Source organism: Carlito syrichta, unplaced genomic scaffold (assembly GCF_000164805.1).
Source record: "Carlito syrichta isolate Samal-C Ts95f unplaced genomic scaffold, Tarsius_syrichta-2.0.1 Scaffold301889, whole genome shotgun sequence".
Lineage (NCBI taxonomy): Eukaryota > Metazoa > Chordata > Mammalia > Primates > Tarsiidae > Carlito > Carlito syrichta.
The window spans coordinates 59785-87644 of record NW_007245985.1 but is presented as its reverse complement, the minus strand read 5'-3'; the positions used below and the strand labels follow the sequence as shown (position 1 = coordinate 87644).

General features: G+C 34.1%; 1 protein-coding gene across 1 annotated transcript in view; it reads right to left on the bottom strand.

The window, feature by feature from the left end:
• Window positions 1–14513: 14513 nt before the first annotated feature.
• PLOD2 (procollagen-lysine,2-oxoglutarate 5-dioxygenase 2) overlaps window positions 14514–27860 on the bottom strand; it is a 61810-nt gene continuing 48463 nt past the window's right edge. Inside the window, exons 11-19 of the mRNA XM_008055590.2 lie at window positions 26329–26454; window positions 23640–23781; window positions 22104–22166; window positions 21064–21177; window positions 18250–18315; window positions 17559–17663; window positions 16342–16488; window positions 16101–16226; window positions 14514–15947 (exon numbers count right to left, since the gene is read on the bottom strand). Coding sequence (XP_008053781.1) covers window positions 15792–15947; window positions 16101–16226; window positions 16342–16488; window positions 17559–17663; window positions 18250–18315; window positions 21064–21177; window positions 22104–22166; window positions 23640–23781; window positions 26329–26454 — 1045 coding nt within the window. The 3' untranslated portion in view covers window positions 14514–15791. The remainder of the gene's footprint in view (window positions 15948–16100; window positions 16227–16341; window positions 16489–17558; window positions 17664–18249; window positions 18316–21063; window positions 21178–22103; window positions 22167–23639; window positions 23782–26328; window positions 26455–27860) is intronic.

Here is a 27860-nt window from a genome sequence, read left to right as displayed (position 1 = left end):
AGATAAAAACATCTGACAGATAAATTCCGAAGTTTGTTCAATTATATCTTAGAAATTCAAAATGCACATTAATCTAGCAGAGACTTCAAGAAGTTTTGCGGCAAGGAAACCTGTTTAGCTTTGTTTCACATAGTGTCTCCCACCTTTTCAGGCACTGTAACAAATTTTTACATGGCAGTTTTCATTTGAGGAGTTGCCAAGAGGGATAAAGTTGAAATGGAAAAAAAAAAAATACCTTCTAACTGTGTATGTACTAAAAGGTCAATATATCACCACTACCACATAATCAGCTTGTGACTTGCAAGGGGCAAATATCAATCACATCTATTTTGAAGCTGAAGTAACAAAAGTATACAAAACTTAAGTGAGGGTTCTACATCCGGTAAAGGTGTAGTAAGCAACTCCACTCTGTGTCTCCAACTGAATAGATTCAAGAGCCCTTCACTAATGCATGAAGCAACTACTTGAGAACTCTGAAAAGCAAATGGTAGCAGGAGGTTTGGGAAGAAATTTAGGACCCCAGATACAAGTAACTCAATATAGAATGTCCTTGTTTTCCTCTTTGTCCACCCATATCTCTTGCTGACTCCTTGGGGTCAGCGAAAAAAAGAAATCCTAGAATAGCATTCCAGTCTTGGATGAAAAGAACTCTAAGAAAAATTACTTTGTTTTTTGTTTTGTGTTGTTTTGTTTGTCTTTAGACTGGGAAGTAGCTTCTCTGCAAGACAGAGAGTGGGGGAAATTCCCTGATATTTTCTTTTTTCCCTCTCAGCTTTGCTTATTACAAGCCTCACTCCCGAATCTGCAACTCTGTGGTGGTGTTGGTGGTGGTAGTGGTGGTGGTAGCAGCACTGATAACCAGGTAGGTATCTAAAGCCCTGAGGAAGAATATTTCTCTCTAAACTGAAGAATTGTGTGATCCAAAAACCATCTTCAGTTTTTCCACTATTCCTCTTGCCACTTGGATCTGGAGACAGAATGAGTCTCAGGATGTTCATGGCAGGGTGAATGGACGAACCAAAAACCAGGAAGGAAGGACTCTTGGAGCAAGACAGTCTGGGAAGAAACTGGAAATAAGTGGGTTCAAGAAGAGAATCCCAAAAACTTTTATGTGAACCCTTGGCCCTGAGCTGAGTGGTAGGTCTCTGAGCCTAAACAGTGTATCTAAACTGCTTTGATAAATTTGAGGTCATCTACCGGTTAGGTGTCAGACTAGCCCATGGTGGCCACACATAGGAGAGTTGAACAACATTGTAAAGGCTTTGACAGTATACTGGCATTTGAACCACAGTCCACATAATCCATGTCAGAATTGCATCCTGCAGACCACTGGATCAGTTCCCTACTGGGAAAAAAAAAAAATTTCTCCGTAAGGTTTAATATACACCTGGACCCTCATGACAATATTCAAAATGTTCTACATCCAATTCAAAATTATTCAATATATAGAAAAACCATAAAACTCGGAAAAATTATCAAAGAAAAAAAAGACACCAACCCAATGTGAACTAGATATTGAATTATTAAAGTCTTTAAAGAAGCTATTAAGCCGGGCTTGGTAGCTCAGCCTGTAATCCCGCGCTTTGGAAGGCTGAGATGAGTGAATTGCCTGAGCCCACGGGTTCGAAACCCACCTGGGCAACTTGGCGAGACCTCATCTCTACAATAAATAAAAAAAAAATCAGCCGGATATGGTATCGCGTGCCTGTAATTCCAGAGCCCAGCAGGTCATGGCTGCGGTGGCCGGGAGCGGCCACTGCACTCCAGTCTGGGCGACAGAGTGAGACTCCAACTCAAAAAAATAAAAATAAGGAAGCTATTATAAAATTCTCAAATAAGTAACAACAAACACTCAAATAAATGGAAAGATAAAGAGTCCCATCCGTGAAACAGAGCTTACAAACAAAACTAAATGGAAACTTTAGAACCAAAAAATACAACCACTATTTTTTTTAGTCTGCTAAAAAAAATTAAAAATCACAGAATAGGTTCAAAAGAAGAATGGAGAAAAATAGAGGAAAGAGTTAATGAAGTTATAGATAAATCAATAGTAATTATCAAGTTTGAACAATAGAGAGAGAAAATCGGGGGAAAAAATGAACAGTCTCAGCTTGACACTGAGGATAATATCAATAGGTCTAATTAACATCTGTGTCATTGGAATTTCAGAAAGACAAGAGAAAGATTGTACTACAAAAAATAAATTTTAAAGAAATCATGCTGGCAAACCTTTCAAGTTTGTGAAAAAACATAAACTTACAAAAGAAATTTATCAAATCTCAAAACAGAGTAAACTCAAATTCATGCCCATATACATCATAATCACACTGATGAAAACCAAAGATAAAGAAAAAATATAGAAAGGGGCCAGAGAAAAATAATGTACTGCATACAGGAGATTATTCAAATTATTGCAGATTTAATTTAAAAAGAGAATGGAGCAAAAAACTTTGTTGTACTAAAAAAATAAGGAATTTTCAGCCTAGGATTTTTATCCAGTAAAAATAATCTTCATTCACAAATGGAAATCAAATAAAGATGGTCTCAGTTGAATGAAAACTAACAGGATTCATCACCAGCAACTCTTCTATGAAAGAAATACAAAAAGAAAAATTTTCAAGAGGAAGGAAAAAAGATACCACAGGAAAACTTGAAGGAACAGCAACACAAATGATAAACATCTGCATAAATATACTAGGCTGTTTTTCTCCTAAGTTTTATAAAATATGTATAATTTTGAAAGCAAAAATTATAACATTTTCTAGTGGGTTGTTCAATGTCTATAAAGTTAATGAACATTAGAACTAAAATATAAAGGGAGATATGGTGGTAAGGTTTTTGCAAAGGATTAAAAACAGTAAAATATTAATTCCAAGTATACTGCAAAAAATTAAGCCTGTATATTGTAATTGCTAGAGCAGTTACTGGGAAAATATACATAAAGATATTTAAAAACTGAATAGACAAAGCAGAATACTTAAAACATTTGAATAATCCCAAAAAAGACACCCTAAACTAAACCCACCCAACCCACAGATCCATAAGATTAAATTATTGGAGTTTTAAGGCTAACCGGGATATCTATAAAGCAAAAACTGACCTCTAATCCCTAATAGGATTCCAGTCTTAGGGTAAAAGCTATGAGAATCAAGCTACATAGGAGAGTGTTCAGAGAAAATGAACAAGATAGATCCAGTTTTATTTAGTGGAATACATAGTTTGTCCATGGGCTCAAAATTGACCTTGTTTTAACATATCTGAAAGAAAAAAAATCAAAGCAAAATAGGCATTGATGTTAACTTGTTACTCGAAATACTCAGGGGCCTTAAGCACAAAGAGGGTTTGAACTCAAACTTTAGAGCAGACTGAGTCTCTAGGTGAAGGTCTAACATATACAGATGTCGAAAAGATGATGGTTAGCTGGGGGAAGAATGCCTCTGTGGCAGTATTAAAAAGGCCTCTTTGTAGATAACCCATTGTGTTTCTTTTGAGTTAGGTATTAAGGGAACTTAATGATTGATAGGTTTTGTGTGTAATTACAGTAAGACTCTCACCACTTCCTCTAAATATTTTCTGACCTTTCTTATCTTCATTTTAAAATATCTACATTATTCATTTGGACTATCTCTAATTCATTATAAGTGGGTGTGTCAGATATTATTTCTATCACTGTGTGACACTTTAGCCTACAAACTATACCTTCAAAATTGTATATCATGATCATTTATAAGAGGTTCTAATAAAATTGATTTTCATGAAATTCTATTCACTATACAGCAATACTCAGGCAATCTTAACAACTTTGGGGGAAAAGTGCCTCTTCCAAATGATCCAAGGTCACAAGTTAAATCATTGCAGTTGTTCCTATAAACTCTTATTCAATACTGTGATTAAATTCAGATGTGAGAGACTGAAAGTTTTCTGCCAAACTTTCTGAAACAACAATCCACTTAACAGCTGAAAAATATCAAAAGTCAAAAGGATAAAAAGTAGTTTATTTTGGTTATGCCTTAAATCCCAGTGTTTTAAATAAAAAGAGAACCAACTAGCAGAGCATTAAGAACTTGTTTTATTTGGAAAGATCTTGAATGTGAAAAAAGATTTTCGGATCTTTTGCTTACTGGGCTATGTCACTTGCTATCAATGGTCATCCAAGTTCATAGTGTGATCATATGTTTATTTATGGTATGTATAGACCAAATTGCTTTATGCATGGACCCCAAAATAGTAAAATTAAATTAATATTTATACTTTTTCAATATCCTACCCAAACTTTTCTAAACATTTCATGAGCATAAACAGTAACTTAAGCATTCTAGCTTTGTTAAAGATTGACCTTAAAAAAATAACATTTGGTAATGCTGGGACTACAACTACCAGAGATGATCAAACCAGAACAAGATCAGAAGCCTGATATTTACATTCAAACAACAACAAGAATATCATATTCACATACAGGTTGAAAGAAACCTCATTTTAAGAATAGAACTCATTTGGACACACATTAGAATCACTGAAACACTTTTAAAAATATCTATACCGGAGCCTTGGCCCCAGGGATTCTGGTTTTATTGGTCAAGACAAGGACAGGGTATCAGTATTTTTTTACAGCTCCCCCAGGTGATTTTAATGTGCAGCCTGTTTTGAAAACCATTGATCTTTTAAATCAACATGGTATGATCCTTATCTAAGGTGATGAAATCTCAGGGTTCATTTCTAGAAGTACAGTGGCCAGAGGAAAGGAGGCAGTCAGAACCACTGCAGTAGCCAGGTGGTTCTGTCTCTTATTCCAGAGGACACATTGTTAAGTGTGATGTTAACAAAGGGGAAGCCGGGCTCGGTGGCTCAGCCTGTAATCCCACGCCTTTGGGAGGCTGAGGTGCGTTTATTGCCTGAGACCGCGGGTTCGAGACCTGCCTGGGCAACTTGGTGAGACCTCATCTCTACAATAAATCAAAAAATCAGCCGGGCGTGGTAGCGCGCGCCTGTAGTCCCAGCTACTCGGAAGGCTGAGGTGGAAGGATCACCGGAGCCCAGTGGGTCGAGGCTGCGGTGGCCGGGAGCAGCCACTGCACTCCAGTCTGGTCGACAGAGTAAGACTCCAACTCAAAAAAAAAAAAGCCAAAAACAACAACAAAAAAAAAAAAAGGGGAGAGAAGCAGCAGGTCACAGAAGACAGGATGATGATATGGTTATGAAAACCTGAAATGTTTACCATAAAGGGCAGAGTTAGGAAAATTAAGATCTATTTGCATTGCTAACATGAGGAAAGGGCAGTCAACTTAGTTTGTGTTCCTTTGGGAGGCAGAACTAGAGCCAATGGAAGAAAGTTAAGAAGGCAAATGATATCAACTCAGCTGATATCAGAGTATTCTGTTAACAAGAGCTTCTCATTTTACAGATGAGCAATCTGTAAAATACTCAAGTGGAGGCCAAATAATCTGCCATGGACATGGGAAAGAGGTTGGACTATTTGACATTTTCTCTCTCACTGTCCAAATAACTTGAAAGAACATCTTGAAACTTCACGAAATTTCTCAAACTGTCGTAGTAGTTTGGGGGCTAAAGCAGAAGCAGCACATGACTGAGGGAACTCAGACTCTTGGAAAGAATCAAGATTGCCGTCCATAAGCGGAAGCTGTTTTTTGTTTTTGTGTATGTGTGTTTGTTTTTTTTTTTTTTTAAGTTGGAGTCTCCCTCCATCGCCCAGGCTGGAGTGCAGTGGCACGCTCACAGCCACCCCAGTATCGACCTGCTGCACTCCGGCGATCCTTCCACCTCAGCCTCCAACCTGCTGGGACTACAGGTGTGCTACCATGCCCAGCTATGGAGCTGTTTTTGTGTGTGTGTGATCTCACTAGGTTTAACATAGCACTGGTCAAGTCTCTGAGTGCAGCATAAGGGAGAAATTGGTTTTTATTTTTGTCTTTCAAAATACAAATTTTAGTTGTCAGTTTCACTTAGATTGATGCTTAAGCATTGATCATTTTCTGTTTAACGTGATTCATTAATTAGCTGAAATTTCTCACGCAGTAAACTCAGCATAGTTTAGAAGAGTTATAGAATGATAGAGATAATCACTATAGTGTTTAAGGGTCTGGGTAGATCAGAACCTCCCAACTTTTTTTACATATTAGAAACATTTAGAGAGCTTTTACAATAACTGATGGCCTGGACTCACTCCCAGAGAATACAATTTAATAGATCTAGGTGGGGTCTCAACATTAAATGCTTTTAAAAGCTCCCTGGTTGGCCGGGAACAGTGGTTCACGCCTATAATCCCAGCACTTTGGGAGGATGAGGTGAGAGGATTGCCTGAGCGCACGGGTTCTAGATCAGCCTGGGAAAATTGGGGAGACCTCGTCTCTACAATAAATATAAAAACTAGCCGGGCGTGGTGGTGTATGCCTATGGTTCCAGCTACTTGGAAAGGCTGAGGAGGAAGGATCGCCAGAGCCCAGCTGGTCAAGGCTGCAGTGGCTGTGAGCGTGCCACTGTACTCCAACCTGGGTGCAACAGAGTGAGACTCTGACTCAAACAAACAAACAAACAAACAAACAAAAACTCCCTGCTGATTCTAACGGGAGGCCAAGGCTGGGAAGCACTAAACCACTTAATTTCTAAATTACTTTGCTAAAGTTTCAGAATTCAATTCTTTATTTTCATTTAACTACAAATAATTATATTATTTGTTGAAAAACGGAACAAGAAAGTTTTTTTTTTTAATTGTAGCCATAGTCAGCACTTTGGTTAGAAAATTTTAGAAATTTTTGGTTAGAACACGGTAAGTCATACCAAATTTGGATAGTCTTTCTCAACAGTTTTGTAAATTAACAAGATGCAATTGTTGAAAGCATCTTCATCATTTTGGATGGCCTTAGTCAGAAGAATGACAAAATTGTGTTGAATGAACAGGCTACAACTATAATTTAAACCCACAAAATGAAATTTAACTTAATTTAGTAGTATTCTATCCTTGACTCAACAAAAAGGTGAAAGTAAGTACTATAAACTAAAGTCATGACTTAACAGCTTATAATGTGAAGGAAAACAAAATTTTACCTGACTGCAAAATATCAGCAGTACAAGAGTTCCCCTCCCTCATCAGAAGTAATTTGATTTTTTAAAAAAATGACAAAAATACAAAATATGAGTAATTCTTTTTGTTTCTATAGTACTTATATCTAGCTTTACTTAGCATATTAAGTTCAGACCCGGCCACCCCACTTCCATCCATACTGACAAATCATTCGAAGTGTAAAGGAGAATACCTGAAATAATATTATCACTTTGTAAAATCAGCAAGCCATACTTAGCTGGGAGGAACCTCCAGATTGGTCACACAGGGACTTCTGAAGAATTTGATATTTTCAAATATGGAAAATAATGAGGTGAGGCCTGGCAAGGGTGGAGAGGAAGAAGGGAACCATTGTGATTACTGCTGTTAAATAGTTAATAAGGTCATATTAAAAGATATTAATTTTTTTCATATACTTCCCAGATTTGAACCTTTTATCTTTAACTGTGAACCTTTTATCTTTAACTTTAAGTAGAAGTTATGAAAGATAGATTTCACCACAGTTATGATAAAGCTTTGCTCTTTCTATGTTAGGATGCAGTAAATTACCTGCCACTGGATTGTAGTGCAGGGATGATGTCTAAGTCGTGCTTATAATTTCCTGTACATTGATGGGCTTGTGACGGGCATCCAGAAAACATTCACTAAATTAAGTTTTCAAGTACAGTCTGGATTATCAACAACCAGGGAAGCTTGAAAGAAGAGATAGGGCAGAGCTTTGACTAGGTAGTTTAAGACTACCTCCAATCCTCAGATTCTATCGTTAGATAGAATTAAATTAAATAAACAAATTAAATCAATAAACTCTAAGATTACCCTAGATTTTTATTATTTGGAAATCAACATAACCCTAAGTCTATCTTCTCCAAATAAAGTGTGTATCTTTTTCTCACACATGTATGTGACTGTTGTTTTAGTCAGGCTAAAATAAGCTATCTTACAAGCTTTGAAACGTCAATACATAAAACTTCTCTCTCTCACAGAGATTTGTTGTAGGCCTGGCAGCTCTTAAGGGTAACTCCCTTCCAAATAGTGATTCAGGGATCCAGGCAACTAAATATATGTGCTTCAAGTATCTCTAAAATGGGCTTCTAAGTACTTGGTTTCGGGAGTATCCACATCATTTCTGTTTATTGGCACGGGCCAAAAGCAGCCCCATGGTCCCACCTAACTGCTAGCAGGTAGGAAACCTGGAAAGCACATTGTTTTCAGTGAGCAGTGCATGTAACTGTCAAAAAAGGAAACCTATTACTGAAGACCAAGAAATAGGGCTACAAGCATCTGAAAGAGAATAGGAATAAATTAAGTCATACAGACAAATATATACTCTGAAATTCTTGTCCTGTCCTTATTTTAGACCTTAACAAAATATAGTAACATCGGATTCAATCTTTGCAAAGAAATCTGTTGGAGGATGAAACTGTCCAAACACAGTGCAGACAATATGCTGTCCAAGAATAATAGAATGATCTGAAATCTTAATGCCAAAACAAATGTCCCAAATTAGTAAATGAAACTCCTCTAATCAATGGCAAATTATATGTGGGTTTATGTTCATTCTTCACATATCTACTTTTATTTATCTATTTTTATTTTTATTTTTTTGAGTTGGAGTCTCGCTCTGTCGCCCAGACTGGAGTGCAGTGGCATGCCCATGGCCACCCTAGTGTTGACCTGCTGGCCTCCGGTGATCCTTCTGCTTCAGCCTGCCAAGTAGCCAGAACTACAGGCATGCACTACCATGCCTGGCTAATGTTTTTGATTTATTGTAAAGATGAGGTCTCACCATGTTGCCCAGGCTGGTCTCGAACCCACGGGCTCAGGCAATCCTCTCGCCTCGACCTCCCAAAGTGCTAGTTTACAGACTTGAGCCACCAATCCCTGCCCACTTACCTACTTTTAAATATAATTTGATTTATTTTAACTCCTGATCCTCATTGCTCCCCCTCGTATCTTCTTTATTACTTTTTGCACTTGAATTCGCTGTTTGTTATCTTTTAAATATCTGATTGGCCAAATCATTTACTGATTTAAAAAAATTAAAAATGTCTTCTCTATATGTATACAAAAATACTATTTACCACCTCTGTTTAATTCAAACTATTTTTCACATGCAGTCAAAAAAGTTTCTTTTTTCCCTGACTTAACCCTTGTTATAATGCTCCTAAATAATTCATTCTTTGAACAGTCATACAGATCCTTGTGAAATTATAAAGATATAATTTCATTATTTATCACATTTGAAAGACCACACTGAATGGATGTTAAAATTTTATTTGGTCAGAATCAATATGGACAATATGGACATCCAATGGGCAATGGAATCTTTGACAAAGGTAACAATAGCAGTTCCAGTGTCCATATACATCAAGGCTATACTCTACTTGAGATTTGAAAATCCATTGTCTTCACATGCTTCTGTTTTATAACTATTTGAGTTTAAAGGTAAAGGATAAAATATAGAGTTTTTCATATATTTACACACACACATACAAAAACACCCAAAATTATCTTTTGAAAGGTAGGATCCTTGCAGTACACGTTGAAATTTGCTCCTCCAGATCAAATGGTCAACTAAAGTTTTTATTCGGGACTTTTGAGAAGGTTGTGTCATGATTTGCATAAGAAATGTTCCCAAGTTGTGGCAGGTGACTGGTTCTTCCACCATGACAATGTACCTGCCCACACCCTGCTGAATGTTCAGTTTTTTACCGAGAATGGCATGACCTCCATGCCCTACCCTCCCTATTCACTGGATCTTGCCGAGTGACTTTTTTTTTGTTTCCCAAAGAGAAACATTTTGCCAATGTGGAAGAGGTAAAACAAAAAATGGCAAAAGCACTAAAAGCCACCAAAATTGACAAGTGCAAAAACTGTTTTGAGCAGTGGAAAAAGTGTCTTGATAGTTATATTGCCTCAAATGGAGAGTATTTTGAAAGTGACTAAAGTTTAAACATGTAAGAATAAATGCACAATGTTTTTATAAATAAATTCTGGTTTGGAGAGGGTCCCCCTCATGTTTAATGCTTTTTAAAGAACTTTTAAAAACCGTTAAGATGTATAAAATCAAATTTATTTGATTCAAAATATCATTAAAGGTTTAATACACATTCTAGACAAGTCACTCATAAACTGCCCACTCCCTGTCTCAGTTCTTTGGCCCATAAGACTGAGGATAATAGTGACAGCAGTTTCTTGTTATAAAGTCTTAGTGCGTTACTCTATCCAACTTGGGTCCACCTACCTATTTTTTATTCAGGAACAAACTGTACAATCTATCTCAAGACTTTACTTCATACATTATAACTAAAGTACACAAGATTTATTTTTATTTCTGTGTACCTGTTAAATTAAAAACTCTTCCTTCCTTCCAGGGAGCATTTTGATGCAAATACAATAAAATCTCAGACATAAAAACAACTCCCGATTACTCATTCACACACAAATACCTACTGTATGCCAGACTGTATGCTAGAACAGTCTAGAACTGGAAAAGGTGGAATAAGGCCCAGTCCTTGCTCTCAATTATTTGTTTACCTTTCATTGAGGGGAATGAAAGGTAACAAATAATCCAGTATGAAAGTGCTCAGAGAAGGGCCTATGAATGATGGAGTACTAGCAGTAATCCTGATTCAGTTCTCTATTTCTGTATAACAAACCATGTGGAAACTAAGTGACTTAAAACAACAAATAATTGTCTTTTATGGCTCTAACCGAGCTATAAATCCGAGCTCCGCTGGGGGTTTCTTGCTCAGGGGTCTCACATGTGGTTGCAGGCAGACGTCGACAGCAACTATATTCATCTGAAGGATTGGCTGGGCTTGATGTCCAAGTAACTCCACTCACATGGTGTGAGCTGAGGTAGGGTGCTCAGCTTCAGCTGTTGGCCAGAACACTTGCATGTGGCCTCTCCATGTGGATTTTCACAGCATGGCACTGGATTCTAGAGTGCTCTAAGAGTGACTGTTCTGAGAAATCAAAGCCACAAGGCTTCCCACACTCAGTTTGGAAGTTATGCAGAGTTGCTTCTACCGCATTGGACTGGTCACAGAGGACCCACCTGGGTTCACTGTGGGAGGAGAACTCAAAATGTAGGGATCCTAGGAAGCATGGTTCCCCGAAGACCATCTCCGCAGACTTGCTATCACAAGCACCGAATCATTTCAATAATATATAATATATAATAATAATAATAAATATATATATATATATATATATATTAAATTCTCTCTCCTTTTGGCTCTTAGAAGATCAATTGGAAAGCTGTTCTGGGACAACATGTAAAGCAATGAGGCTACCCTAACAGTAGCTGAGGGGGATATTAATTCATTCAAGCTGCCAGGGCACAAGGTGACCCAAAAAAGGGTGTGTGGTCAGCACGTGAATATGCAAGAGCTGGCATAAATTAGAGCTACTTTAGGGCACCATCCTCCAAGAATTTCGGTATGAACAAATTTAGGTAATCTTCAAAAAGCCAAAACAGAGATGATAACTTTCAGTGTCTGAATCACCCAGACTTTAGTACCACAGAAGTCTCATCCTCATTGTTGCACTTTACAATTCCATGTTAATAAAGAAAATCTATTTTTCACCTTTCCCTGATACACAGCAATTAAAAACATTTGTTTTTTTACAATAGAACCCTATGAATCTGTTCTTATAATATGTAATCAAGCAATTTGTCTACTCCAAACCAATTACTGTATCAGGTTGTAGCTGAGTTTGACTACTTTCACGCTTATTTTATTATTAATCCAGGCCCCTGTTCCTATTTGAACATAGGTTAGTAGTTTACAAAGTAGATAAAAATAGAAAATGCATCACTTCATCAGTATCAACTATAAATGTGCCAGCTACCCCCTATTTCAGAATTGTGTCACAATTCTTTCTTTTTAAACTATTGTGTTGTATATTTTACAATTTTAAAAGACTTCCTGAGAAAAATTCAGTATTTATCCATTTTATTTGTATTAGCCTTTAAGAAAAAATTTGAAAGCATCAATTTTTAAAGTTTTTTTAAAAATTACAGCTCAACTCTTGCCTAAAATTTACTCCACAGTATTAGCTATGTTGACCACAAGGTGGGGCTGTGATGTCACAATTTGGCAAGATTTATAAATACATAAACTATGTAAACCCAGATGAAACTAATTTAAAAACACATAGCATAAGAGAATAATCTCATTTTCCAAATATGCACTATTTTAATTACATAACCATTAATTCTCATCAGAAAACTATACTTTGGTTTATCCAGTTCTCACATAGAAGTTATTGAGCTTTGTCAAATATAAAATCATCCTGAGTAGGTGCAGAAATATATGTCACCATAATCCTTCCTATCATTTCACATCACATTCCCGAAGGAAGTTGCTAAGTTTAAACCAGTTAAAAATAATGCCTTCAAAAATTATTTTATAATTAAGCACAGAGTAGTTCATTAACCATTACAAAACTACATAATTTTTTTTTTTCTCCTTCTCCATCTCTTAATTTTATTTGGTAATCTATTATTGATTTCAGGTGCAGGTAATTTGAAATAAAGTGCATTCTCTCCATTTTCATCACTTAAAATTATTCTTTAGGTTGATTATTTGTGTTTTGTCTTGTTAAACAGGCAGAAATTTCTTTCTAATTTTCACAAGTGAATAAACATTCAAAGTTTTAGTCAACTATGTTTCAGCGAAGACAAAACAGCAGGCATACTAAACTAGTTACTTGACATCAAATAAATAAACATTGCCATTAACTCAATAATATCTGCCAGGAATGAAACCACTTTTCCAAATAAATGTTTTTAAATCTATTCTAATACATTAGGGGGACTTAAGATTTATAAAGTTCACAAATTTGTAGTCTGTATATTCACCTTCATTTATAAAAGGCATAAACCCCATTTACTCCTCCATGGTCTCTCACTACTATCCAGAGTATGTTCCCTTCTAGACAATTTTCTGTAAATTTATACACACATATATGGCTTTTTGTTTTTAACATAAATGGTATCATACTCTAAAGAGTGTGGCTTTATTCTCACAGGTTCATCTCTTAGAGATATCTGATTATTGGAGATACACAGTTGATCCTTGAACATCACAGGTTTGAACTGTGCAGTTTCATTTACACATGGTTTCTCCCCCTTTGCTACCCGAGACAGCTAGACCAACACCTCCTCTTCCTCCTCCTCCTCAGCACACTCAATGAGAAGATAGATAGTAAAAACTTATATGATGATTCAGTTCCATTTAGCAAATAGTAAATATATTTTCTCTTCCTTATGATCTTCCTAATGTCATTTTTTCCTCTAGCTTAATTGAAGAATACAGTATATAATATGTATAACATACAAAATGTGTTAATCGACTGTTCACGTTATTGGTAAGGCTTCCAGTCAACAGTGGGCTACTTATTAGTATTTTAGTTTTGAGGGAGTCAAAAGTTATATATGGATTCCCGACTGCAGGGGTCTGTCTCTCTAACCCCCACATTATTCAAGAGTCAAATGTGTGTATACTTATTTTATTCTTTTAAAAGTCTTTATAATATTCCATAAAACAAACAAATCACACAATAGAAGTAGTTTATGGAACAGTCTTCTGCTCTGTTTCAAGCTGTTTTCTCCACCCACCATCTAATCCCACTTGTTTTCCATTTTCCAAAAGTTTTAATCGACTTTTGAAAAAGTTTATCTTTTCCCCTCACTATGAATCATCTTTTTAAAGTTCCATTTTATATTATTTCATGGAATAAGAAGACAAAAAAAAAAAAAACATGCCCAGTCAACTGCCGACCCAATTTCTAGAAATATGGCATAAGATTAAAATAATTCTAACACCCATGTGTTCCAAAACTAAAAAGAACTAGTACTTGGCAGATGTCTTTCTTATGAATTGTACTACAAAGGACATTAACCTGGCTTGCACAGGAAGAACTCTACCTGCTTTTATAACCAGAATCTGTTCTTATTGTTTCGTATCCACACTATACCTGGTGCTACATGTTTTGAATCCCAAACATAATGTATAGAAATATAATTCACAAATCACTACTAAAATGTCTCCTCAACCTAGCTGATGTGAATAGTAAGATGTGGACAGCTAGTATTTACTTTGGGGGGAAAAATGCCTGACCCACAGTGGGAACTCAAAAAATATCACGGAATAAATAAACATATACTGAATAAAGTTTATCCTCTATTTCCTCACTTACTTGTAAAATGGTTTAGCTCTAATCCCTAGTTATGCTAAGATTGAAGATTTTGTAATTAAATTTATAATTCTATAGTTTTGATAAGTAATGATATCACTAACTCTACTAAGTAAAATGAAAAATATCATTGTCTTTATATCCAGATATTCTTTTGAACTATTCCACCATACATTCACTTCTAAAGATAAGCCACCAATAATAAAGAGAACAAAACGAGCTTATTTTTAAATTATTTTATTTTTCATAATTTTCTAACACATGGTGTTAGAAAATGAATTTTGGCACCATGATTAAGAACTTATTTTCAAGTTTAATCTTTAAATTAAAAACAGTAGCTACAATAAAGATATTTAAACCTTACTCAGACAAATGATGAAACATGAAGTCAACAAATATTTTTGTTGAGGAATTTTTAAAAAGTAGGATAGAGGGAAAATAATAAAGATGCTAAAACGAGTAAAAGGAGATTATGCCAAGAAGAGAAAAAAGTGAATAACTCTTCCCTACAAAAAGAATAAGAAGAGAGACAAAGGGGGAAAAAGGAAGAAGCAAGGCTCATCAACTTTAGTTTCCTGATATAAAATTCAAGTACTTAAAGAATTTTTTTAAAAAATCATCAAATGCACTTCTAATCTCAAACTGTTGTTTTTTCTCTCACTATTTTCTAGAACTTTTTTAAAAAGGAAATAAAACAAAAATCTGTTTTGACTTAAGCACACATGTCGATCTTAAGTCAATACTTAATATACTTTTATAAAGTGGAAATACTTTTCTAAATCTAATATCTACTTAGCATAACTACTTTGGAAGATTCATCTGAAGAAGCATAGGGTTTAATTTCTAATACAAATGTAAACTAATCTGCCTTACAATCTAAACAAAATTGTTTTCAACTGAATATACTCCCCAGTTGTGTTTTGTTCTAATTTTCTTACAGAAAAACATTGTGTAATATTTTCTTTGTGTTTCCTTAGTAATTACTGTAAATAAGGCCTGCAAAGATGGTCAAAAAGGTACTTTCACAATTGCATAAAATTCAGTGAGAATCAGATTTCCAAGGTTTTAAAACTTATTAATTTCACATATATCCATTTTGTCTACATTTCCTCTACATGTTGATAAATAAAATTCTTCCCAGATTTTTAAAAATAAGAAAATATTATTATTCTTGTTGATCACTTGTACATTTGTACCTGAATATTTTATCCACTTGAAACACAAATTCATAAAATTGTCATTATTCTCAGAGATAATAAAGAATAGAAATAAATATTTTTTACTTTTTTTTCTCTTTTCTTCAAACTGTGTTTTAAGGCTCAGAGCAGACATTAAGAAACATCAAACAATTTTTTATAAAAAGTTTTTCAAATGTTTGGCCCAAAGTGAAGTTGTTCTGTAGTAGTTATTTAAATATTCCTCTCATCTTCTCAAGCACAACTTCCAAGATATGTTCATGCCAGTCATCCATCCAAAAGAAAATTCAATTCAATGAAAAGTAAATAACTTAGGGATCTATAAATGACACTGCAATGTATCTTGTTCCATTTTTAACAGGAAGTCCTTCATGCAAATGTGTGAGTCTCCCAGGATGCATGAAGCTCCAGCCTTTACGTGGTGATTCAATTGAGCAATTGTATCTTAGAAATTTGCATCCACCTCCCTAAAAAGTTAAAACAAAGAGATCTGTCAGCTTTTTATTTTTAACCTTAATCAGTGGCAAAATTCAAATTATGCCATTTTAGCAATCTAAAAAAGAAACTAAGGCAAAGGCATCTTTCTTTTGAGTAATCTAAAGAAATAAGGTCATAATTACCTGAAAATCTTCTCCCACATTATTGAGTGCAATGTTGATGGTAAATGTAGAAGCATCATGATGAGGGCGAAGAGAACGTTGTCTTTCAGGGGAGTACTTTACTACAAAATTCAGTAGTGCAAATCCCTTAAAAAAAAAAGCAAAGTAAGCCAGTGGATTTGCTTATTCATAAAAGCATTTAAAAAGCACATATGGGTAAAAATTCATAGGAAGAAGGAAAGAGGGATAGGAAGATAACTACCTTTGTATAATAGCCTGCAAAGACCTTCAGTGTAACCGGTGCAATAAACTCCCGGATAAAATGAAGCCATACGTTCTCCAGATCAATTTGCTTCATGTGGATATCATCAGTTGGGACATTTTCATAACCACCAGTTATACGACTATCCTAGAAACAGCATTAATGACATCATAAAGTGTAATCCATGTGCAATTCACATTTACATCATGGTATTTTTTTTCAACCACAGATCATAATAAACTATAAAAATAACAGTTGTACAATTATGGTATACCATCTGCTTTAATTGTAAAGCTATCAAAATAACTTAGATAACATAGCTTTGCAAATGATACAGTGATGAAGGTAAGTATTGTAGAATCAGTAGATTCCTTTCCTACTTATTCAGTGTACATGTGAGGTTTAACTATAAAGTAAATAAAAATGACATCTTAAGTTTTCACACCCTCTCTTTTAAAAAAATGAGGTTTTTTGTTTGTTTGTTTGTTTGTTTGTTTTTTCCAGTGACCCTTCAGGCAGTTTTAGCTGCTTGAGGAACACAGATTCCATGTATCTGCTCTTTGGATTCCAACCACCGAAAACAAACGTTTGCTGCTGTTCCTCCCTTCTATTTTGTGACATCCAAAGTCTTTCAAAGACTGCTTTTCATTATTTCGCAACCTACTGACTTGAAGTTCTTTTTTATACTTGGAATTTCCCTCTCCCTAATCAGCTAACTAATTGTACAGAAGCAGTAATATTCCACAGTATTCCACTAACATTTTTCTTTCCATGTTAACACAAAACAATCGTTTTGACAGCCAACCTGATAAGGTTTGTCTTACTATTTTCACTACAGTTCCAGTGAAAATGCATGAAAACTCAGGGAATAAAAAGTGGCCTCGGAGAAGAGCAATACCATGCCACTCCATAAAGACATGGATTTCCGGTTCACCTCCAGTGTCAGGACACTGCCCCCTAGGCACCATCCATTGGCATATCACATGAGAAGCTAGGGCCTAGATAGATTAAATGATTTCCTCAAGTATTAAACAATTAGCTGGTAGCAGAATTTGACTGAAAACAGTTCTCCTGATAGCCTTGGCTAGTCAGTTAGGTCTAGAACTCAGAGATGTAGGACAAAAAGAGCACATCTCCTCTGAATTATCTGAATATTCACTCCCTAACCACCCCCAACACACACACATTTTAGTTCTTTTTGTGAAATTACAACTTACATGATGTTTTCCCCCAGACCATTGGCCATAATGCTCCATTTCTTCGACTAGCTCATCACAGGCTTTTTCGGAAAATATGGGGAACCAAAAAACATCAGGACAAGGCTATAAAACATGGTATCATCATTAGAAGACATAATAGCATCCGTGTCTTAATAGTCTAAAATAGCTCTTCCAACAAGTGTAAAATAAAAAGTTCTAAAGAAAACAACGTATCATAACCTAATTAGCAGTATTTATTTTGTTTCTCATGGTCCATAAAATAATGGTTCATCTCAGAATTGGTGACACCTTACATTTTTGAAAATGAAGTATTAGAATTGATTTTTTAAAAGAGCCCACAAGAAAAGACTCTTTCTTTAAGAGAGCCCAATTTCTTTCAACGATAAGCTTTCATTGAAAGAAATCCACACCCTTGTTTTTGGTGGTTTCAGAAAGCTACAACTCTTAGGAAAAATTTTTTTTAAAAGTCATGATCTTAAATTATTGTTAATCTCCATTTTCTACATTTTTACAACTCTATGATACTTAAGCCTATGTAATTAATAATTAAACTGCGTGAATGTTACATAAAGGATAGCTTCTCAACTTTCACAACATCTTCCACCAAAGTAGTATTACATAGATATTACTGCTTTCTGGAAAACACAGCAAAAATGTTCTATGTGTCATAATCATTATTAAAACCAACCTGCTCAACTAGATTTTCAGTGAAAATCTTTGAATAATCCCGATTTATATATTTTTCCTTCCAGTCCTACAAAAAAATACATATTAAAGGAAATAATTTATAAATATTTTACTGACAAAGTACATATATCTTATAAATTACTCCAACAATTTATAAATGATTATGTGTAGTGAACAAAAGAGGACTTTTCAGAAACCACAGTATATGTTTTAATCTTTGCCTGATTCTATGTGTGTCTACATTATTCTATGAAATTCAACATTTTTATTTATGAAATTTTATACTTCAGGATTTTAAAACTTGAATAATCTTACAGTGAATAGATTTTCATGCTTAAATGTTCCTTGACTCATGATAGGATTATGTCCCAATAAACCCATGGTAAGTGAAAATGCATTTAATACTGTGATAAACCCATCAGAAAGTTGAAAATTCCTAAGTCAAACCATCAGAAGTCTGGGACTGCCAGTATTTTTCGTATATATATATATATATATATATAGAGAGAGAGAGAGAGAGAGAGAGAGAGAGAGAGACAGACAGAGAGAGAGAGAGAAGTAGGTAATGCATGTGTGTTTAAAAGCAAAAAATGAGCAAAATTCTACAACAAATATTAGTAAAAATTAATTAGTAAATTAATTAACTAGGGTCTTATATATACTTTTATAGTAAACTACTCTAAAATTTTCTGACTTATTTAAATGAATATAAAATTTCTGCCTCTGCTTCAGTTTTTAATAATTTTTGAAAGAATGATCATGCATTGCTAGCACTTTTTTTGTTACTAAAATTAAGACATAAGGCTGTATACTGAAAAAAGTTTATCTTCATTCTAATTCATGTATTTGATTATTCTCTTTGACCAATATCTGGCATAAAACCACAGATAAAACAATCTACATTTTTTTTTCAACATAAGCTAAAGAATCCTTTTTCTTGGGGCAAATGCTTTATTTAAATATGAGTATTGAAAGATATTAAGGTTAAACAAATAAATAAATAAATAAATAAGGTATTCATTAAAATATAGAGTGATTCAGGTTTCCAAAAAAATCTCTTCTAAAATGTATTTACAATATTTAACAAAACTCTTCATTTTCTCTTTACAAAGTATAAAGCTAAGAGAGCCAACAGGGAAGAACTGAGAGGCATGCACTCAAAAAAATTCCAATCAAAATGTTTCAAAACAATATTTGACTGGAATGTCTTTTGAGAAAAGATTTCAGAAGGCTGATAATTTATATCATGATAATTTATATGCCATTTTATTTTGCATATCTGTTTATATGCAACTCAGATATTTTTGATGTGAAGTAAACAAAATTATCTTCAAATTATTTAATAAATTTCATTTAACCATAGTATAGAAAGACCAGATTTCTGTATTACCTCATTATTCTAATATTTATTAGCTTTCTAATTCTAATATATAGAAAAAAATTAGAAGCAATCACCTATATGATTTAAGAATTTTTCACTACAGCATTTTTCCCCTATGCATCAATACTTTTTTTTTAAGTTAAAGGAAAAAAAGCCCTGGATGTTTTTACATTAGGATATTAACACTAACATTTCATTTTAGACCAACTTTCAAATAATTGAGCAAACTTTGACTTTACTAGTTTCTTGGAAATTCAGGTAACGGGATAATCACTAAGTATTTGGCGATGGGATTTCTCTCATGAAGCATATTGATCAGGCTACTTTAACAAAGAACAAAGAAAGCCATGACAAGAAAAGCAGTTTTTACTCGATTCTGGTCTTTTTATTGCATGCTCTCTAAAGACAAATTCTTACACAAATGTCTACAATTTAGGATAAAATTTAGGACATCTTACCAGGAAACTAATGTTACCCACGAAATCAAATAATTCTATCCCTCAAGGTACCAAGAAATTCAGTGCCAAAGTGAAATACAGAATTCCACCTTCACCACTAAAAAAAAAGCCTCTTTTCAACTCTACCCCTGTGAAAGATGAAGATATGCACCTAATCTGAAACAGAAGTACTTTTAAAGTAATAAAGTGTCAAAAGATATTCTTTTTTCTATTCAACAGAATATCCAGAGACTGTTGAATGTACTATTCCAGGGTCACAACTATTCCTACAAAATAAAAGCAACTCTCATCAGATGGATTGAGTCTTTGCAATGTGAAACTTTTACTACTGGTGAGGGAAAACCATTATAGCAGGGTTACAGAGATGATTGTTCAAGAGAGTATTTTCCCTTGAATAAATGTGTCAACTTGTCTAATGAAAAAAAGTCTTGTAAAACCTAAGAAAAATTAATTACTGTCTGATTCAAATCTGTAAAAAAAGAAAGAAGAAAAATAGACTTTAAAAGGAAATAGTTTCCTCAAGTTAAGTCTTCCTTTATATGCTGGATCAGCTTACTCTAAATTTTCTCTGGCTATATTTGGTGCACATTCACAAAACTGTAAAAATAAATTAACAAAATAATAACATGTATTTTCCCAGACTAAATTCTTAAATTTTCTTCCCCAAAATAAATATCATATGTGACTATTAGTAAACATTTTTCTGAAATTATAATTAAAAATTAGATGGTGTTTTTGAATACATAAAACAAAAATATCAGGTGAAAACAGAGAAACTGATAATTCCTTTCTCCAAAACTAATATATGTATTCATAAAAAAAGTTGTTGGTCTAATTTAGATCTACTCCATAGATCATGAAATATAATTGATTATGTTATTTTTCAAAAGTCTCTTACCATATTTTTATATTATTACCAGTTTTACATCCATTTAGAGGTATAGGAAACTAATAAAGTTGAATATGAGATACATACCACAGGATTTTCAAAAATCTGCCAGAGGTCATTGTTATAATGGGAAGTATTATAATTAGCAGTTGATAATAGCCTTCCAAATTCATGTCTATTAGAAATGTACATAAATACACCCTATATGCCAAAAAATAACAGTATTAATCATAGAGGTAGGTACAAAAATACATTTAATTGTGGGAAAAATACATAAGATATTAATTTCAATTTTAATTTCATTTATAAACATGCATTTTTACTTTCCATATAAAACATACATCATTTAAAATAAAAAATAAAATTTGGTTATGAATTCAAGATATCACACAAAACTAGTAGACAGCACTGACACTCAACTGAAAAAAAGAAGAATGGACCGTTTTTGTCCATTTCTCATTGATCCTAGATGTAGATATCGGGGAAAAAATTCCTGTTTAAAAGAAGAAATATATTTGAGATACCAAGTGCAATAAATTGTATCTCTTCTTTCCCTTTCAAAGAAGACAAGGTCACATTTTTAAACAAGAATTCAGAGTGTCAGTAATATTTCATCAGTCTATTTAATTCTTCTGTTGTTCTAATATGTAAAGAAAGACTGAACACCGAAATGAGCTGTGCATTATAAAGGCAGCTTAAAAAAAAAGCCCCAAACCAAATAAATGTGGAGAACAGCAACGAGGTAAACTTGTTTCTTTTGGCACCTGTTTTAATGGCAAGAGGGTTAGTGACGAATAAAATAAATCAATAAAGAGTACCCAATATTTTACCAAGTGAAATGACTTTGGCTTAACTTTCTCACCTGTCAACCATAAAATGCACATCAGTCCAAAGAACCAGAGTTGATTATCACACAATGCCCACCCCCAAATCACACAAAACACACACACACACACACACACACACACACACACACACACACACACACATATACAGATTACTAACCAATGAATACCAACATTTTACCAAGCTAAATGCAAAGAAAGCTCTTAAAGAAACTTTACTGCTAGGCAACATACCATATCAAATATTAATTAAATAAACAAAAATAAATAAAAAAATAACACCTTTGGGGGGCTGAGCATTTGGAATGTTTCCGGAGTAGGGGAGTCTTTTTCCCTTTGTAAAGTCTAAAATGAAGAGAAGCATTGGGTAAGTTGACCTGCACACCCACTCTCTCAGGTATTCTTTGGTAAATAAAAATAGCAGCTTTGAACAAAAGCTGACATTCTGAAATGTCCTTAATAGACAACATGCAGAACAAGCAAAGCTTATAGCGCACACAAAGAAACATTTCCAGCCCTTTCAGCCTTTTCTTTCCTTTTTTTTTTTCGGTCAAACATAAATCCAAGCTCATTCCTTAGTAGAACTTTCATTAGACACACAATTAAGACAAAGGAAACAATGAGTAAGAGAGGCCATTCCAGGATGCGCTGTTGAGTCAAATTAGCCAAACATGAGCACAAAATACAATCACAGGTACTGAGGATATTTAATAATAACAATGCACATAGGTTTGTGGGAAAAACAAACATATTCAAACAACACATGCCTTGTTAAACTAAGAAAAAAAAATACTTGCCAACTTTTCTGATTTTTTCCCAAATCGCAATGGCTTATACAAATTTGGAAATTAGAAATACAATAACCCAGTTAGTTCTTTAAAAAATCATATAAGCCGGGCTCGGTGGCTCAGCCTGTAATCCCGCGCCTTTGGGAGGCTGAGGTGAGTGGATTGCCTGAGCCCGCGGGTTCGAGACCCGCCTGGGCAGGCGAGACCTCATCTCTACAATAAATCAAAAAATTAGCCGGGCGTGGTAGTGCGCACCTGTAATTCTGGCTACTCGGAAAGCTGAGGAGGAAGAATTGCCGGAGCCCAGCAGGTTAAGGCTGTGGTGGCGGGGAGTGGCCACTGCACTCCAGTCTGGGCAACAGAGTGAGACTCCAACTCAAAAAAGAAAAAAATCATATAAATATGTTTTAAAATATGTTTATACATTTTGAAATCAAACCATTTTATGCAGCCATTTTAAGTTTTATAATGGAAGTATATTTGTAGAACAGCAATGTGTCATTAGTTTTTTTATATGTTACCTCATGTCCCAGTTTAGTCGTAAGAAACTTGCTTTTTAAGAATTATGAGGTTAATAATTATATAAAGTACCTCTAGAGAAAATATAAACATTAATTTTGGAACAAAAATGTGTTCTTCTTAAAAGTGTAGTGAACATTTCACCAAGGTTTTATCTAATTAACTTTAATTAGGTGACAATTTCACTACAGAATTTCAAATGGAAATAAAGATGTATTCTTAAAAGAGCAAAATTGGTTTGTAACAATTTCTTCTTTATTACTGAAATCCTGTTGCTCTATGAGTCAGCCTGAGCACGAAACCTAACATTTTTCAAATTGTCTCTACAGGCAAATATTCAGAAATTATTCTCCAAAATTGCTCTCAAATTTTCAATACAGAACCAAAAAAATTGGCTAGTACTTACAAATTAGAAAGAAAAAGAGCATCAAAACACAGTGACACACGTTGCAACTGGTAAAGCAAGCCATCTTATGAGAACATTCAAGCAAGCCATCATTGTATATCTTACCATTTCTCTAGCATTTCGGCAAAGTGCCATATCAGGATCCAATTTATCACGAACAAAATAGTTTCTTTCATTCATCTCTGATCGGAGTGTCTTTCCCTTAATTAAATACACATTAGCCATGTATGGGACATTCCATACTCCTCTGGAAGTAAAGAGAACACATTCCAAAATACCACATATACAAATCATTTTAAGTTTTATTTTTACATGTTTAGAATAAATACTTTGTATGTGTGTAAACTTTGTATATACAAAACACTAAATCAACACAACAAACACATTTAATGATATTTGACATATATATATGATTACTTGGCATGCATTATAGTTTTATGAGAATTAGGAAATGAACTACTATCTCTTTAGATAAATTTCAATTTAGAGTTGCTATCTGTTTGGCATTTTTAGCTGTCACCTCTCATTTAATTGTTGCAGTTAGGGACTAATATTTTGTTGTACAGAATGTGCTTCCACTTGAGTTTAAAGAGTCTGATAGTAAAATTAATAACATACAACCAGTGCGGCGCTAGAGCCAGTGCATACTGGCTTCCCAGAACTGACTTCGAGTACCACGTCTACGTTTAGTGATTTTACACTGGAATCCAGAAATCAGCCATGATAGCAGTATTTACACCACAGATATTGGCATACACTATAAATCAAGGCATCTCCCACCCCAAGAGTCAATTGTTAGGCATTTATCAGTGTGCAAATGAATATAGCCTAAAGTGCTCCTAAATTATGTTCTTTTGTATTTCTTTAAGCCATTTCAAATCTTTTGTAGAAAAAGGAAGAAAATAATGAAGAAATCTAGCCATAAGTACATGAGTGCTGGGAGACACTTTTGTCTTTCATCCTTCCACCCCTCATCCTTATTCTGAACATGACTCATTTACTAAGAAACACATAAGAAACGTTTTGCCTCAAAGACTGTAAATGTTGCTTTTAGAGAACAGCAAGGTAAGATCTTTGCCAAGGAAATGTGGGTAGACAGCCTTAAGAATTACAGCAGTCCCCTTTATGTGAAGGGAATATGTCCCAAGACCCCCAGTAGATGTCTAAAACCACAGATAATATTGAACACACACACACACACACACACACACACACACACACACACACACACACACATGCATACACACATATACAGTACTGTTTTGCTTACACATACATACTTAGGATAAAGCTTAATTTATAAATTAAGCACAGTAAGAGATTAACAATAACTTAAACAAAATAAACTATAATGATATACTGTAAAAAAAGTTATACAAATGTAGTTTCTTTCTCTCTTTCTCAAAATATCTTAATATTTTCAGACCACAGTTGACCACAAGTAAACTGAAACCATGGAAAGCAAATCCCTAGATAAGAAGGGATTACTGTGTACAATGTGTCAGCTGAATTCAGAACTTATCTATGGTGGATTAAGCAGTGTTTCAGTTTTGAAGGAAAAAATTCTCTCTCTCTCTCTCTCTCTCTCTCTCTCTCTCTCTCTCTCAGATATCATTCCTTTCTGTAGCTTTGGAACATGAAGTATATTCTCATATTAACTAGATCAAAAGCCTCTACCATATGCTTTTCCTTACATTCTAGACAATGGGAAGTATAATGGGAAGTACTGTATGATAGGAGGTTGGAGATTTTCTGCAACGTAAAACACAAATTCTCCACTCTATTTTTGCAAGCCTTCATTTTGGCTTTGCCAACAGATAGTATAAGGTACATGGTCTATACAAATCATCCCAGAGTCCACAAAACTACACCGGAACAGCAGAATATGATTTTACTAGTGTCTTCTCAGCTATCATACTTACTAATTGCAGCTAACAAAAGCCTGCATCATACCTGCATCATTCAGATTTAAGCTTTCTATACCAATTATCATTTTCACAAGTAAAACATCCTTTTACTACTCAGCTATTTAAAGAGAAACGTGATTTTCTCTCTAAATTTAAGGGCACATCTTTTTAGTTCACTTTTTAATTGGGTGGATGTGTTTGAGAACTAAGACAAAGCATTTAATGGGTCAGTCACTTTGGTTCATCATCTGTATGAAAAAAAGAATGACATTCGTCCTAGATACTGTCTTGGCAAAACTACTTCGATTGTGATTATTTTTAACTTAAAAAAATCAACCATTTTCTCTGAAATAAATATCAATAATGTATACTTTGTAGCACATATATTCTTTTCAACCTCTATAGAAACCCCTCTTTAAAGCAGAATATCAACTGTTTCACACAAAACACTCATGCAATCAAAAATACTGGAAGGTGCTGGTTGTTACTGCTGTTTGCTTATTTATAAAATTTAAAATCTATCAAAACAACCCTTAATTCTGACCATTAAAAAGTTAGTTATACTAAATTGCCTTCCCAAATTTTTAACTAGAGAGTATTATTCTCCTACCAACCATAAGATGGGTACCCATGGTAACCACATATTGTTGCTTAGTATTTCTTATAACAATGAGTTTGTTTCTCTGAAGATTTGGAACTTTAAACATAATTTTTTAAAATATTAGTTTTATACTAGTATTTCAAGATTCCAAGTGGTCTCTAAGTTCTCAAATTTCCATTAAATAAAAAGAAAATAGATAAACACCAAAAATGTTTGAGTAATATTAACAAGTCTACATCTTTATATTATAGTATTTAACATTAAAACATTAAGTAAAGTGACTTACACTCTGTTCCCTTGAACAATATCCACATAATCCTCAGATCGTGCATAATATCCATCAGGACTCAATGCTCCCCAGAAGTTGGACCATAGCTTTCCATGACGAGTTACAAGAGGAGCAATGATCTTTCTAAAGAGACAGAAATCCATATAATATTTTTAAGTTGCCACAAAATTATGTGTTTGGGGTTTAGCATGACACATAATACAATAAAGTTCATTTACCATACAGTGGTTAATTCAAACATATAAAATAAAGTATTTCCTTCTAATAGCTTTCCTTAAATGAGTACACTGCTAATTTTTAACCATATTTTTAAAAAAGTAACAAAGAAGGAAAAAGTCATTGAAATGCTAATAAATACATAAAAATAACTTTTAAAAATATTTGACTTAACATCCATGAGAGTAAAACTATCTTAATTAATTATATTTAAATATAATTCAACTATTTCAGAAATTTCACTAAACAAAATAAAATATTTTCATTGTTATTAGGTAGATAACAGCTCCTGGAAAGAGTATTTGTTGAATAAAAAACATTGGATAAAGATGAGCTGAGACATTTGTAAAAACTCCAGTTTTCCTAAAGTTGAGTCACAAATTATTTTAAAATATATTTTGATTTTTTAATGACTTTTAAAAATAGGTTGTGGTTAAAGTAAGCTAGCCCTGGCAACAATGGACTTTTTTCTAGTACTTTAACTATTTTAGAAACAGAATAGATGGTAACTGCAACAGTATTCTCTTTCACTATTTACCAGAAAAGTGGTCTCTTTGAAACAAGAACATGTTACAAATTTAAAATGTGCCAGATTTCTCCTAAGGGACATATAATTTTTTATGCCAACATTTTCTAAATGATATAACAAAACATAAGTTTCCTCTAGAATTACGTTCAAAATGCAGTAATGACACACAATTTTTAACATATATCATGCAAAATAATGATTTTGCTTTATTATTTTTTCCTATTCTATTAAAATAAAATATTAACCAGAAACACATATTTTGTTTTGTTTAGAATACCTACACTATTGGAAATAATAATACAAATTAGAACTGCATTTAAGACAAGTGGGACCTTATTAAACTGACAAGCTTCTGCAAAGCCAAAGAAACCATCAAGAGAGCAGGGAGACAGCCTACAGACTGGGAAAAAGTATTTGCCAACTCCAGGTCCAACAAAGGCTTAACATCCTGGATCTACAAGGAACTCAAACGTGCTGAAACAAACAAACAAACAAACAAACAACCCCATTATAAAATGGGCAAAAGATATGAACAGACATTTCACAAAGGAAGACATCCGAGCAGCCAACAAACACATGAAGAAATGTTCAACCTCACTAATCATCAGGGAGATGCAAATCAAAACCACACTGAGATACCACCTAACCCCAGTCAGAATGGCAATTATCAACAAGTCAAAAAATAACAGCTGCTGGAGAGGGTGTGGTGAAAAGGGAACACTTCTACACTGTTGGTGGGAATGTAAACTAGTGCAACCTCTGTGGAAAGCAGTGTGGTGATTCC